This window comes from Salvelinus sp. IW2-2015, linkage group LG20, assembly GCF_002910315.2.
Source record: "Salvelinus sp. IW2-2015 linkage group LG20, ASM291031v2, whole genome shotgun sequence".
Taxonomy (NCBI): domain Eukaryota; kingdom Metazoa; phylum Chordata; class Actinopteri; order Salmoniformes; family Salmonidae; genus Salvelinus; species Salvelinus sp. IW2-2015.
Genome location: NC_036860.1, coordinates 36,087,797 through 36,101,705, shown reverse-complemented (window position 1 = coordinate 36,101,705; position 13,909 = coordinate 36,087,797). Strand labels below are relative to the sequence as shown.

The 13,909-nt window shown below is 43.8% G+C and overlaps 1 protein-coding gene across 6 annotated transcripts in view; it reads right to left on the bottom strand.

The window, feature by feature from the left end:
- ncam1a (neural cell adhesion molecule 1a) overlaps nucleotides 1-13,909 on the bottom strand; it is a 283,470-nt gene that overhangs the window by 51,711 nt on the left and 217,850 nt on the right. For 3 of the 6 annotated variants that reach the window (XM_024011716.2, XM_024011721.2, XM_070449360.1), the window contains exon 9: nucleotides 5,325-5,354. The exons of the other annotated variants lie outside the window; for them this stretch is intronic. In XM_024011716.2, coding sequence (XP_023867484.1) covers nucleotides 5,325-5,354 — 30 coding nt within the window. The remainder of the gene's footprint in view (nucleotides 1-5,324; nucleotides 5,355-13,909) is intronic. 6 annotated transcript variants of the gene reach the window in all.

Below are 13,909 nucleotides of genomic sequence, written 5' to 3'. Positions count from 1 at the left end.
ATTTTGCTCGAGACAAAGCACCTTTCCTAATAGCTAATTACTGGCTAACACTGAACTGAACATTCCTGAACTAACAAACTGATTTTTCACTAGCCAGACTCCAGCTAACCGCTAGTCCCTACAATCCTATCAATTGTGTATTGTGATGCTATCTGGTTCAGAGCAGATTGCCTGCGTTTTGGGGGCATTTAAAAAAAATCTAATTTGACGTTTATTATTCGGTACGTATTTTTTCATTCGCTCTCTCGTCTTCATATTCATGGAACATTTGAATGTGTGAAATGAGATTAAGCATGATTTGGCTCTCACTCACCTGTGCATCTCTCTGATGGTAATAGTGCACAGCTCCGTGCTACGTACCGTTTGCTGGCTGACGTGACTAATCTGATCAAACAAAAAGCCCTAACTGTGCGTCTGGAACTTGTTAACGTTAAAATTTACTGGTCCCTATTCCATTTGTTAGGCTGAAAATTCTATTCGATCTTTGGCAAGGCTATAAAGCAGTCCTTATACAATGCTAGATACTGAACAATCCCTCCCTATTGTGTTATGTTCTCCATGTAGTGACAATGGCCGTGCAGCACTTTAAAAACCGAGCTGGCTGAGGAGCTGAGGCGTGTCCTACAACCWTCTCAAAGGGCAACATTAATCTTGTGTTAAGGGACTGTTAGAGCAAGCATCTGCTCCTGTGTCTTATGAGTCTGAAWAGAAATAAGGTAACAGAGGGTAGTATTGTTCCGATTATAATAAACTGGAAAAAGCTGATGGCCCAATACAGATGTAAGCTCCTAACTTGAGCCAGTTTGCTACAGCATGAAAATGCAGCAACAAGAAATTTTATTAAATGGACATTGATGTAGAGTTTGATACATTCTTCTTAAGGGAAAATCAAGTCTGAAGTATCAAAATGGAAATGACAAACATCAGAAGTCTTTTTAAACCTCAAATACACTACAAGTTTTAAAGTTCTCCTGCAATAGGGTGATCAAATTAAGATCCTACATCTGTAGGTATTTGAACATCTAAAGCTTGATCCAATAGACAAAATGTTCAGATTGATGTTTCAGTGCAAACKTAAGTGCAAAGAACTGTTTTCATTKCTCTATGATAAAGAGCRATTTCAATTACAAATCAGAATGGTACAGACACTCAATATGACATTTAATGGACAGGTTGAATAATGAATGGCACATGCTGATATCGTGGTAAACATGAACGTTAATTGACTGCGCACCACTCACTGGCCCAATGTGACCAGTTTTAACCGTTCAAGAAGAGTCCCTTCCATGACACGTTTTAATCGTTTTTTCTTGTCCTGCCAGCTGACACCCTATTACAAAAGCTGTCATTAGATGTGAGATGTTAATCATGATCGTAGTGTCAGTAGCGCGCTTTTACACGTCAAACTGAGTCACGCCATCTTGCAAATGTTACATGGCAAGCACGATTCCAGTCTCAAAATAAGTGTTGACCCTAACAAAACTAATGAGTAAATGGAGCATCATTACTTATATGGAAAGTCTATGTCTCACATTCTCCCTAAAGCAATAGCAGCGACATGTACAGTACCAGTCAAAGTTGACACAACTACTCATTCAAGGGGTTTTCTTTATTTTGACTATTTACTACATTGTAGAATCGTGAAGACATCAAAACTATGAAATAACACATATGAAATCATGTAGTAACCAAAAGTATTAAACAATTCAATTGGGTTGAGGTCGGGTGACTGTGGAGGCCATCTGTTGCAGCCCTCCATCACTCTCCTTCTTGGTCACATAGCCCTTACACAGTGTGTTGGGTGATTGTCCTGTTGAAAAACGAATGATAGTGGGACAGCGATACGCCAGATGGGATGGCGTATCGCTGCAGAATGCTGTGGTAGCTATGCTGGTTAAGTGTGCCTTGAATTCTAAATAAATCACAGACAGTGTCACCAGCAGAGCACCCCCACACCATCACACCTCCTCCTCCATGCTTCATGGTGGGAACCACACATACGGAGATCATCCATTCACCTACTCTACATCTCACAAAGACACGGCGGTTGGAAGCAAAAATCTCAAATTTGGACTCAGACCAAAGGGCAGATTTCCACTGGTCTAATGTCCKTTGCTCGTTTCTTGGCCCAAGCAAGTCTCTTCTTATTATTGGTGTCCTTTAGTAGTGGTTTCTTTGCAGCAATTTGACCATAAAGGCCTGATTCATGCAGTCTCCTCTGAACAGTTGACGTAGAGATGTCTGTTACTTGAACTCTGTAAAGCATTTATTTGGGCAGCAATTTCTGAGGCTGGTAACTCTAATGAACTTCTCCTCTGCAGCAGAGGTAACTCTGGGTCTTCCATGCCTGTGGTGGTCCTCATGAGAGCCAGTTTCGTCATAGTGCTTGATGGTGTTTGCGACTGCAATTGAAGAAACTTTCAACATTCTTGAAATTTTCCAGATTGACTGGCCTTAATGATGGACTGTTGTTTCTCGTTGTTTATTTGAGCTGTTCATGCCATAATATGGACTTTGTATTTTACCAAATAGGGCTATTCCCCCCCACATTGTCACAACACATCTGATAGGCTCAAAACTGTGAAATAAATTCCACAAATTAACTTTTAACAAGGCACACCTGTTAATTTAAATGCATTCCAGGTGACTACCTCATGAAACTGGTTGAGATAATGCCAAGAGTGTGCAAAGCTGTCATTAAGGCAAAGGGTGGCTACTTTGAAGAATCTCAAATCTKAAATATATTTTGATTTGTTGAACACTTTTTTGGTTACTACATGATTCTGTATGTGTTATTTCATGTTTTTGATGTCTTCACTATTATTCTACAATGTAGATAATAGTAAATATAAAGAAAAACCCTGCACATCATGATAATGTAATCATTGGACCAGTGGTGGGGAAAAGTCGGCAATTGATCTTCTGGTCACTGTCCCTGAGCCAGAACTTCTTTATTATATATGACATTGTGACACCTTTGGAAGGTCTTCTTAAGTCTACAAATTACTTGTGTGATGGCCAGAGGGGATTTGGTCTGTATCGCACGTTTGGGGCTTTGCAATTCAATCTATTCAGTAAGTCGATTTTAAGGTGGGATGGCTTAGTCATGAGCCAAAGGCATTGAGTGCTTTAAATTACAGACAGGCTTTTTGGAGCGTGGGTTCCATCCTGTTTCCGCCTCACAATCCTTAACCTGTTAGTATACAAGGCTGTCTACAGAGCAGCTTCCCTCACCTAGTAATTGGCGGTAAGCTGTACATGCAGGGCCTATTGCATTACATGTGTTCCGAGGCGGGGAGAAAATGTCATATATAAGCAGTGTGCACACTGCTTTACATTGTGAGGGTTGGTCGCTGGCGAGGCTCATGTCACACCCTCACCTCGTGCAGCTCTTCTTGTGTTGTCACATCAAGAGAAACAGGATAGAGAGAGAGGGAGCTTTTGCAAGAGGGAGGCTTTGCAGCGTGGCCCCATAATGTAATTCTGTTTCTGGCTCTTATCTTCTCTAATAAAAAGCGCAGAAGCATCATTCTACCAAGCCCTTTTTCTCATTCCACTCAATTCAAGGAAAATAGAACGGCTGGCTGAGCCCGGGTACAAGAGTGAAAAACACCGCTCGGTTTCTCTCTCAGCCTTCAGAAGCAGTCATACCTGCTGCGGACGGGAGTCTCATTTCTCTCAAAAGGTGTCATGTCCAGAGGAGGCTGGACTGGAGTGGGATGTGGACAGCGTGGCACACTTACAATGGGATTTTGCCAAACTGACCTGTCGCATGGAGGGTGAACCTAGGAAAGCATGGATAAATCCTCCACTTACGCCGCCATGTGAGTCATGGACACTCCTAACGTGTATGATGCAAGTGGGCCCTATGTTACAGCTTTGCCAAAATGGAAGCTTATGTGTATACACACCAACCCTCTCATCAACCCACACGTTGCACTGTTAATGCAAGTTGCCTCAAACCAGTTGCAATGGTGAAAAGATCAGAGCAGCTAATTAAAATATCAAAAGTAAAATACATGACAACATTGTGAAATGCAAACTGGTTTTCCTACAAACTACGAGTCTAGAATACCAGAGACTAAGACTGGTGGAATACTATGTGGCATCTATAAATAAGCATTTAGCAACACTAGTTATCTACTGAAGCAAAACAAAAATTGGCTAAGCTAGGAGAACCAATATTATATGAATTCTGACAGATCAACATTTCAGTTATAAAGTTATCCTGGCTGTGGGGCAATTATCTAGGCTACATGGTAGCAGTCCCATTTTTTGGACTGAGGTTGAAAACTGGTTGAAAACTGACATTCAGTTTTCTGATGTGAATTCATGGTTGGATGCTAGAGTATTGATCACCTGAGACCTGAATGAATAATATACTTTTTCCAGTGAATTTAACTTAGTATTTTTTTGTGAAGGCAGTGCGATTCATGAAAGGTTTATGACGGCTTGCAAGATGATTAACTAGTTTTAATCTGGAGTTAAAGCTCTGGGAATCCTATTTTCCCCATCACACACACACACACACCATCCATATGTCACTGAATCTTTCATATAAACACAGCACACATGTTGATGAATATTCATACACTGAAACAAACAAAACAAAAGTTATGCCTTGTGTGACAGAGGAATTGCGGTGGTTGAGTAAATGCCTCGGATATTTACCACAAAGGCATAAGCATTTGTTGAATTCATATGTTGGTTTTGGTTTTGTCTGGCATCACATTACTATAAAATATCTTATTGGCTTTTATCCTTGTCTTTTCTTTCTTTCAAGCAGTGGATTTGACAGCATTAAGGGACATTTCTATTTTAGGGTTTTATTTGTGCAGTCTACAGTTTTGCTGGTTAGTGTTTTCAAAAAGCCACAGCTAGATTGGCTGGGCTTGGTCCACGGCAGAGCATAGTGTTGGCTGATTTAGGTTTTTCCAATGGTGCCTGGCTAGCCCCAGTCCCTAGACAGGACTCTTGGGGCAAACTGCTTTGTGGGAACTGTCGACGCCCTCGTAATAAGTGGTTATGAAACCAAATGTATGAGAGGAATCAATATATGAGGAACTGGAGGGCAAGTCGCAAATTAGCAATCAAAACATTTAATGAAAAATTATCTTTCAAAAGGAAGCGTCTCATTTCATATTCCTGAATTTGACTTCATTAGTCTGGAATCGTATTGGTGCCAGATTTTGGGGAGTTTGAGGAAAGACTTTGGAGAGAAAGTCAACACGAATGCTCTGTAGTGAACAGGGTTAGTCTACTATGAGACTGGCTAGGTGTTAGGCACTGAATCTAGGATCTGGCTACGTGTTTAGTAGCCATACCTCGTACGTCTCAGGCCGAGTCCAAGAAGCCTTGAGGGGACAAACACCACACATGTTAGATGCTGCCAATGCAGGCTGGATTTGACCTGTAGCAGTCCAGTGAAATTAGCTCATGTCAAAACAAAAATGCATGAAATTGAATGAGAGAATACATGTTAAAGAAGCTTTACTCACACATTTAGATTGAACCATTTATTTTAGGTGATTAAACCCTCACAGTTGAACAACAGAGCCTAACACTGACGTAACATTTACTGTAGGTCTTCAGGCAAAGTTAAGGCTATTACTTGAGCACAATATTGTTATAGATTTCGCTTTAAAATTGCCCTCAAYCATTATGCTATTATTACTTTCAGCAGCTTAATCAATGCCAAGAGCTTCAGCTTTAAGTTGTTTTCCATGTTATCATCCCATCACAAGCGATAACAAAACAACAGCATCATCAACAACCAAAGGACAGACACTGGATACAGTTTCAAGGTTTGAAAATGATGAAAAAATGAATTTGAAGGGGGAATGTGATATTCTGTGACGAGGMGTGTCATGCCAACAGCATTCCTACATGGCTACTATTCAGGAGGAGACATGTCTGGGAGGGGGTGAAAGGCCACCTGCACAACGGGACATGCACGCTGACAAGTGATCAAATGCCAAACCATGGCGTCCTCTGTAATACATTATGGGAGGCTCTAAATCACTTTTCATGCAACTGCAGGGAAAGAGAAAGGCCATTGAGGCTAATTTTGAGAAAGTCGTTATGGGTAACCGATTGGACTTCCTTTGCTAAATAGTAGCCAACATTGTTATCAGAATAATATACTGTACATCTTCATTATTACCTTTAGTCAGTGGCGACCCGTCATTCAGGGCGGGTGGGGCCGTCATTGACCCCACCAGTTTAGCAAAACATATATATTTTTTTAAATATAGAATTTGGCCTATTTTGCATGTTATTTTGGTGTCACATGAGTTTGCAAACAATGTAAAACATGTTTTAATAATCCTTGAGTTAATAAKGCCYCATACAAACAGGTTCTCTTTCTTGCTCCAAAATGCAGGTGTTTCATCCTAGCTCAATGCTTTCTGTGGTGGAGAGGCAGCCAGCGAAAATACAGAGTGTAGGTGTTGGTAATATTCTCTAGTTGAGCCGTGATTGGCTCAGTGTTCTGTCACTCATGGGGACACTATGRCAACAATGAGTGGTTTGGAAGGAATCAGTGATCAACTGCAAGTGTTGCAAAGCAATTACTATTTTGCRTCCCCTGCCTGCTATTCGGTGGAGGAGGTGTGTGGTCCAAGTCTGGGTTTAAGGATTTAAAACATTGTCTGAAAGGGTCTCTTTTCCAAGCTTAAAGGGATAAACATTCATACGCAACACCATGGGTCAGAAAAGGTTGAATACATTGGTCATGCTGTCAATCCAGCATGACTTCTGTCACGTTCAAAACAACTTATTTATCCTACGGTTCTGACTGAAAAGTGCTGAACAAATAGGCATTTTGACTACGTTTGTCTTAGCTCGCTCATCTTCAATCAAAATTGCAGCTTGCCTCTTATCCACTCATCGTTTCCTTATGCCATAGTTTGTACATCTTAATTGTTATATTGCTTATATACTGTAGGTCCATGTCATTAGTARCGTATTCATCKTTTTAGGCAATGTTGGAATGATGCATTTCATTGTTTCGCTTACTTTGTGTGTTATAATTAGCTAATGTGGTTTTCACGAGGAGGGGATGCTATATAAATATTTGTGGGTCTGCAACCATGTTTGCCAGTGAGTCTCTTCCCATTCAAATATATGGTTCAGTAATTGTCCCATGTATTTCCAGTTGAGATTGCAAGGGTTGTTTTGTTGGAGCAATGCGCTGACTATGCGTCAGTATATTGTCTATAAAAGTGGGCCCCCCCTCTCTTCCTCCCCCTCCCCCACAGAGAGAGAGAGAAAGTTAAGGTCTCAACATCTTGCTGAATTTATCTGAACTAAAATGTCTGAATCTGTCGGTGTCCATTTTGAAAGTGCTGAACAAATAGGACTACGTCGTCGCTGCTCGTTTGCTTGCTTATACTTAGAGATAAGTGCTAATGATAAGAACAAAGATTACGAATTCACTAAACARAAATTGAGTAATGTGTGTGTCTGGTTCACAAGTCAAAAATCATATCGGCATTTGTTATTATTGAAGGAGAATGTTCTTATCGAGTTACACAAATCCACAAGGAGTCAGTAGAAACCATATTTATTTAAACACGTCAGCCATATCAGCTAGTTTTTAATAAGTCAGTAAATMAGGTGAATTAACTGTTTCGCTGCCAGACGAGCTGAAAGGAAAGCTCTTCTGTCGGGACAGCTTTATTAGGCCATAACAGTTTGTCACTGTTATAGTGCAATTAATGTATTGTTTAAGAATAGTGTAGCGGCTTCGCTGGCACACATCGGAAAAAAATTGCTCGAGTTTGCCCCACCAACTTTTATACCAATTAATGTCACACATTTAAATGAACACCCTTTCCAAACTTTTATTTCTAAAATAATTTGTTATAGAACCCCCGAAGCTTGTCCAAAAACCTTCAACCTTGCCAGGTGGTTTTCATGCAAAACTGGGATCTATTCACAAGTCATTTGGACAGGACAGGGTGAGATTCAAAAAGCAGTCCCTTTTAGTTTGAGATACATTAGGAATCAATAGATTCATTCTTTGGTGGAAAATGACATTTCTGCCATTGTGTGTCATGATGAATATGCATTCGTAGTGTGTGGTCTCACAGACTTGATCCACAACTCTGATATATCAAAAGGGACATGAATGGAAGATGGAGCGAGGCAGAAGGGGACTAGTCCAATGATCGATGGCGGAATGACAATGAACCAATAGAATCTTTGAAAGCCTTTATCACAGGAACAGCAGGATTTTCCCATTACAGAGGGCGTTAAATCAAATCCTCTGTGACACTAGSAAAGGGGAAAAAGAAAGAGGCAGACAGATACAAAGTGGATAGACCCTGGCGTTACTGAGCGGTGATGAAGCAATGTTATCCAGGTGGATCATTCGTGTTAGGGGAGGACAGCGTTATACGAGTTTTACACCTAACTGGAAGGGAAGATGGGCCAGATATGACAATACAATCCAGAATATCAATTAAGTGACAATAAAGCTTTAATAGTCAGTAATATCATTATTATTAGAAAATCTGTTCAAATTATATGTGATAAATATAGCATGGTGGAACATCCCCAGTTATCTCCAGCAAGGTATGGTTATGTGGTCATTGAAGGGAGTGTGAGCTGGTACAGCAGGTGTTCTGACACCCTCCCCCACCTCATCTAGATGGCTCTGGGGTGAAGTTTACCCTAGATACAGATCTAGGATCAGCTATCCCTCCCCTAATACTAACCTGAAACCATTAGTGAGGAAAATACAAAACTGACKCAAGATCAGAGTTGAGGAAACTTCACCCCCCATCATCATGATGTGCCTCCTTCACAGCCAGCCCGTTATAAAGCATTACCTCGCTACTTATTAGGGAGTCAAGCATGACCTTTTAGTGAGGGAAATGCTGCAGGACATTCACACATCCTCTTTAAACACCAAAGCCTCCAGCTACCGGTGCTGTCAAAGAAGCCAATAGAGCCCACCAATGTACGAAAGCTTCGAAAATGTATTATTCAAGCCTGGCAACCACTAGTCCCAGGTTAACTGAGGATAAATGTTAGGTTGGCAATTTGCTATCTATTCTGTGTTTGTTGGAATAGCAATGACTTGCAATTGCTTTTCATGATRCTTCAATAGGATAGGTGGACATTTTACGTGTTCCTAACAAACTGTTATTTTGTTTGTTATTTTGTGTTATTTGTAACTTATTTTGTACATAATGTTGCTGCTACCGTCTCTTATGACCAAAAATAACTTCTGGACATCAGAACAGCGATTACTCATCACAAACTGGAAGAAGCTTTTTCCATTAACGAGTCCGARGAGAAGGATATACTGTTTTCCCGGGAACAGGCCCAAATCCCTGTCATTTGAGTGAAGAGAAGACGGGGAAAAAGTGGGCAGAGGTTGGGCTGCCTTTTGAGAATTCGTAGGCGAGCGAGTAAAACCCCACTGTCATCTGTTCTAATGGCAAACATGACATCATTGGAAAATAAAATTGATGACCTATGAGCAAGATTAAACTACCAACGGGACATAAAAAACTGTAATATCTTATGTTTCACCGAGTCATGGCTYAACGACGACATGAACATCATACAGCTGGCTGTTTTGACATTGTATCGGCAGGATAGAACAGCGGCCTCTGGTAAGACAAGGGATGGCGGTCTATGTATATTTGTAAACAACAGCTGGTGCACAATATCTAAGGAAGTCTCAGGGTTTTGCTCGGCTGAGGTAGAGCATCTCATGATAACCTGTAGACCACACTATCTACCTAGAGAGTTTTCATAGGTATTTTGGGTAGCCGTCCACATACCACCACAGACCGATGCTGGCACTAAGACCGCACTCAATGAGCTGTATACCGCCATAAGCAAAAACGAAAACGCTCATTCAAAAGGCGGACCTCCTTGTGGCTGGAGACTTTAATGCAGGGAAACAAATCTGTATAACCTAGTTTCCACCTGCATGTTAAATGTGCAACCAGAGGGAAAACAAAGCTCTCTCCAATCGGCAAATCTGACGCATGTAAGCAGGAATCCGGAGGATAGAATTGTGGTCAGATTTGCCGATTGGAGAGAGCTTTGTACGCATCTCTGTGTGTGGAGTAAAGGGGGTCTAGAGTTTTTCGTTTTCCCTCTGGTTGCACATTTAGCAGGAAGCACCAGTGACTCGGTCAATAAAAAAGTGGTCAGATGAAGCAGATGCTAAGCTACAGGACTGTTTTGCTAGCACAGACTGGAAAATGTCCCAGGGTTATTCCGATGAGATTGAGGAGTACACCACATCAGTCACTGGCTTCATCAATAAGTGCATCGATGACGTCGTCCCCACAGTGACTGCACGTACATACCCCAACCAGAAGCCATGGATTACAGGCAACATCCGCACTGAGATAAAAGGGTAGAGCTGCTTCTTTCAAGGAGTGGGACACTAACCCGGAAGCTTATAAGAAATGCCCTCTGACGAACCATCACAGGCAAAGCATCAATACAGGACTAAGATCGAATCGTACTACACCGGCTCCGACGCGCATCGGATGAGGCAAGGCTTGCAAACTATTATAGACGACAAAGAGAAGCACAGCCGAGAGCTGCCCAGTGACTCGAGCCTACCAGACYAGCTAAATTACGTCTATGCTCGCTTCGAGGCAAGTAACACTGAAACATGGATGAGAGCATCAGCTGTTCCGGACGATTGTGTGATCACACTCTCCGCAGCCGATGTGAGTAAGACCTTTAAACAGGTCAACATTCACAAGGCCGCAGGGCCAGACGGATTACCAGGACGTGTACTCCGAGCATGTGCTGACAAACTGGCAAGTGTCTTCACTGACATTTTCAACCTCTCCCTGTCTGAGTCTAATACCAACATGTTTCAAGTAGACCACCATAGTCACTGTGCCAAAGAACACTAAGGTAAACTGCCTAAATGACTACAGACCCATAGCACTCATGTCAGTAGCCATGCAATGCTTTGAAAGGCTGGTCATGGCTCACATCAACACCATTATCCCAGAAACCATAGACCCACTCCAATTTTCATACTGCCTCAACATCTCTATTGCAAGTGCAATCTCTATTGCACTTCACACCTGGACAAAAGGAACACCTATGTGAGAATGCTATTCATTGACTGCAACTCAGCGTTCAACACTATAGTGCCCTCAAAGCGCATCACTAAGRTAAGGATCCTGGGACTAAACACCCCCCTCTGCAACTGGATCCTGGACTTCCTGACGGGCCGCTCCCAGGTGGTAAGGGTAGGTAACAACACATCCGCCATGCTGATCCTCAACACGGGGGCTCCTCAGGGGTGCGTGCTCAGTCCCCTCCTGTACTTCCTGTTCACTCATGACTGCACGGCCAGGCKCGACTCCAACACCATCATTAAGTTTGCCGATGACACAACAGTGGTAGGCCTGATCACCGACGAGACAGCCTATAGGGAGGAGGTCAGAGACCTGGCCGTGTGGTGCCAGGACAACAACCTCTCCCGCAACATGATCAAGACAAAGGAGATGATTGTGAACTACAGGAAAAAGAGGACCGAGCATGCCCCCATTCTCATCGACAGGGCTGTAGTGGAGCAGGTTGAGAGCTTCAAGTTCCTTGGTGTCCACATCACCAACAAACTGGCGCAAGCACACTAAGACAGTCGTGAAGAGGGCAAGACAAAACCTATTCCCCCTCAGGAGACTGAAAAGATTTGGTTCTACAGCTGCACCATCGAGAACATCGTGACGGGTTGCATRACTGCCTGGTATGGCAACTGTTCGGCCTCCGACCACAAGGCACTACAGAGGGTAGTACGTACGGCCCAGGATATCACTGGCGCCAAACTTCCTGCCATCTTGAACCTCTATACCAGGCGGTGTCAGAGGAAGGCCCTAAAAATTGTCAAAGACTCCAGCCACCCTAGTCATAGACTGCCCTCTCTGCTACCACACGGAAAGCGATACCGGAGCACCTCAAAGAGGCTTCGAAACAGCTTCTAAGCCATAAGACTCCTGAACACCTAATCAAATGGCTACCTAGACTATTTGCATTTCCCCCTCACCCCTTTTACGCTGCTGCTACTCTGTTATTATGCCTAGTCACTTTAACTCTACTTACATGTACATATTACCTGAATTGCCTCGACTGACCGATGTCCCCGTASATTGACTCTGTATCGGTACCCTTTGTATATAGCCTCACTATTGTTATTTTACTGCTGCTCTTTAATTAGTTGTTACTTTTATTTCTTCTTATTTTTTCCATGTATTTTTTATTTTTATACATTTTTTTAACTGCATTGTTGGTTAGGTATTGTAAGTAAGCATTTCACTGTAAGGTCTACACCTATTGTATTTGGCGCATGTGACAAATAACATTTGATTTGATTTGTCCTGGACTATGACCAGTAGTGACGGGATGCAGTTCATGCCGCATACCATGACCCAGATGAGGTGCACACACACACACACACACAGGTAAGAATAGGAGGACCGACAGACAAGGTCATCGAGGAACTGCGGGCAGTAACTGCGGGCAGTAACTGCGAGGGGCGGTATGGTACACCAGGACCAACCCAAGTACGTGGGCACAGAGAACCCGCAACGCCGGTCCTGAGTCCTGCCCAGCAGCCACTAGCTTCACAACCTCCGCCTGGCTATTGGTAGCACCCCAACGCCAGCAATTCAAGCACTTGAGCACCAATGGATCGACCAACCACATCCTGAGCCCAGGACATTGCAGCAGCCTCAAATAGCTTGGGTGCCACAGTCGCCGGTCCAGCCGCCACTCACTTAGTGGCCATTGGCCCGCCAGCCAGTTCTAACTCCACTGGACTCCAGCATGTCCGGCAGTCACCAGTGTTCCAGCCAGTTCCTTTGCCAGCTACTAGGCCCAAACTGTCACCAGGACTCCAGCTCGTCCGGCAGTCGCCAATGCACAACAGGTGCTCCAGCCAGTGCCCCCACCGGCTCCCAAGCCAGTTACTCGGCCTGTCAAACAGCCACCATTGGAGCCTAAGCAGGTTCAGTAGCTAGCTCAACATGCACCGCAGCCAGTGCCACCACGAGCACCACCCGAGCCAGAAAAGCAGTTGTCAGTGCTGCAGACTGCCCTACGACCAACAGAGCTCCAGCAAACCGAGACGTCGTCAGAGCTGCAGCCATACCAGCAAGCGCCAGCGCCCCACCTCCAGACTGCCAGCCAGACCTGCAGCCACAAGTGCACCTGAGCCAGCACCCCAACTATCACTCCAGTTAGTGTCACTCCTGGACCAGCCAACACCGGACTCAATTCCGGTGCTGGACCCTACACTGCCTGCAGCCCTTGCAGACCTGCTTGGCCTGGACATGACACTCAAACCAACTCTCCAACCAGAGTCCCACTCAGTGCCTCAGGTTCCAGCAGCAGATGAGCCTTCAGGCTGAGTCTATTGTCCTGCTGCAGAAGGCCAATTCACATCTATGTGTTAGGGACCAGGTTGCCAGGGGACAGAATCAGCTGACCCAGTCAGTCAATCAGTAGCCTGAGGTTGGAGACTCAAGTCTGCCCCTGAACTATTTAGTTGTTTTCAGGAGGGCAGGTTGAGACAACCTCTGTAAACTGTTGCCCTCCACTCACATCTGGACCCTTTCCACACGGGCAATCCTGCCTCTGGACTCCTGACTGGTGTTTAATGTGCCTTTGACACACCCACTCTTCACTATAGGGTAAATCCTGTCTCTTATACACATCTAGATGTGTATAAGAGACAGGTGCACACACACACACACACACAGGTAAGAATAGGAGGACCGACAGACACGGTCATCGAGGAACTGCGGGCAGTAACTGCGGGTAGTAACTGCGAGGGGCGGTATGGTACACCAGGACCAACCCAAGTACGTGGGCACAGAGAACCCGCAACGCCGGTCCTGAGTCCTGCCCAGCAGCC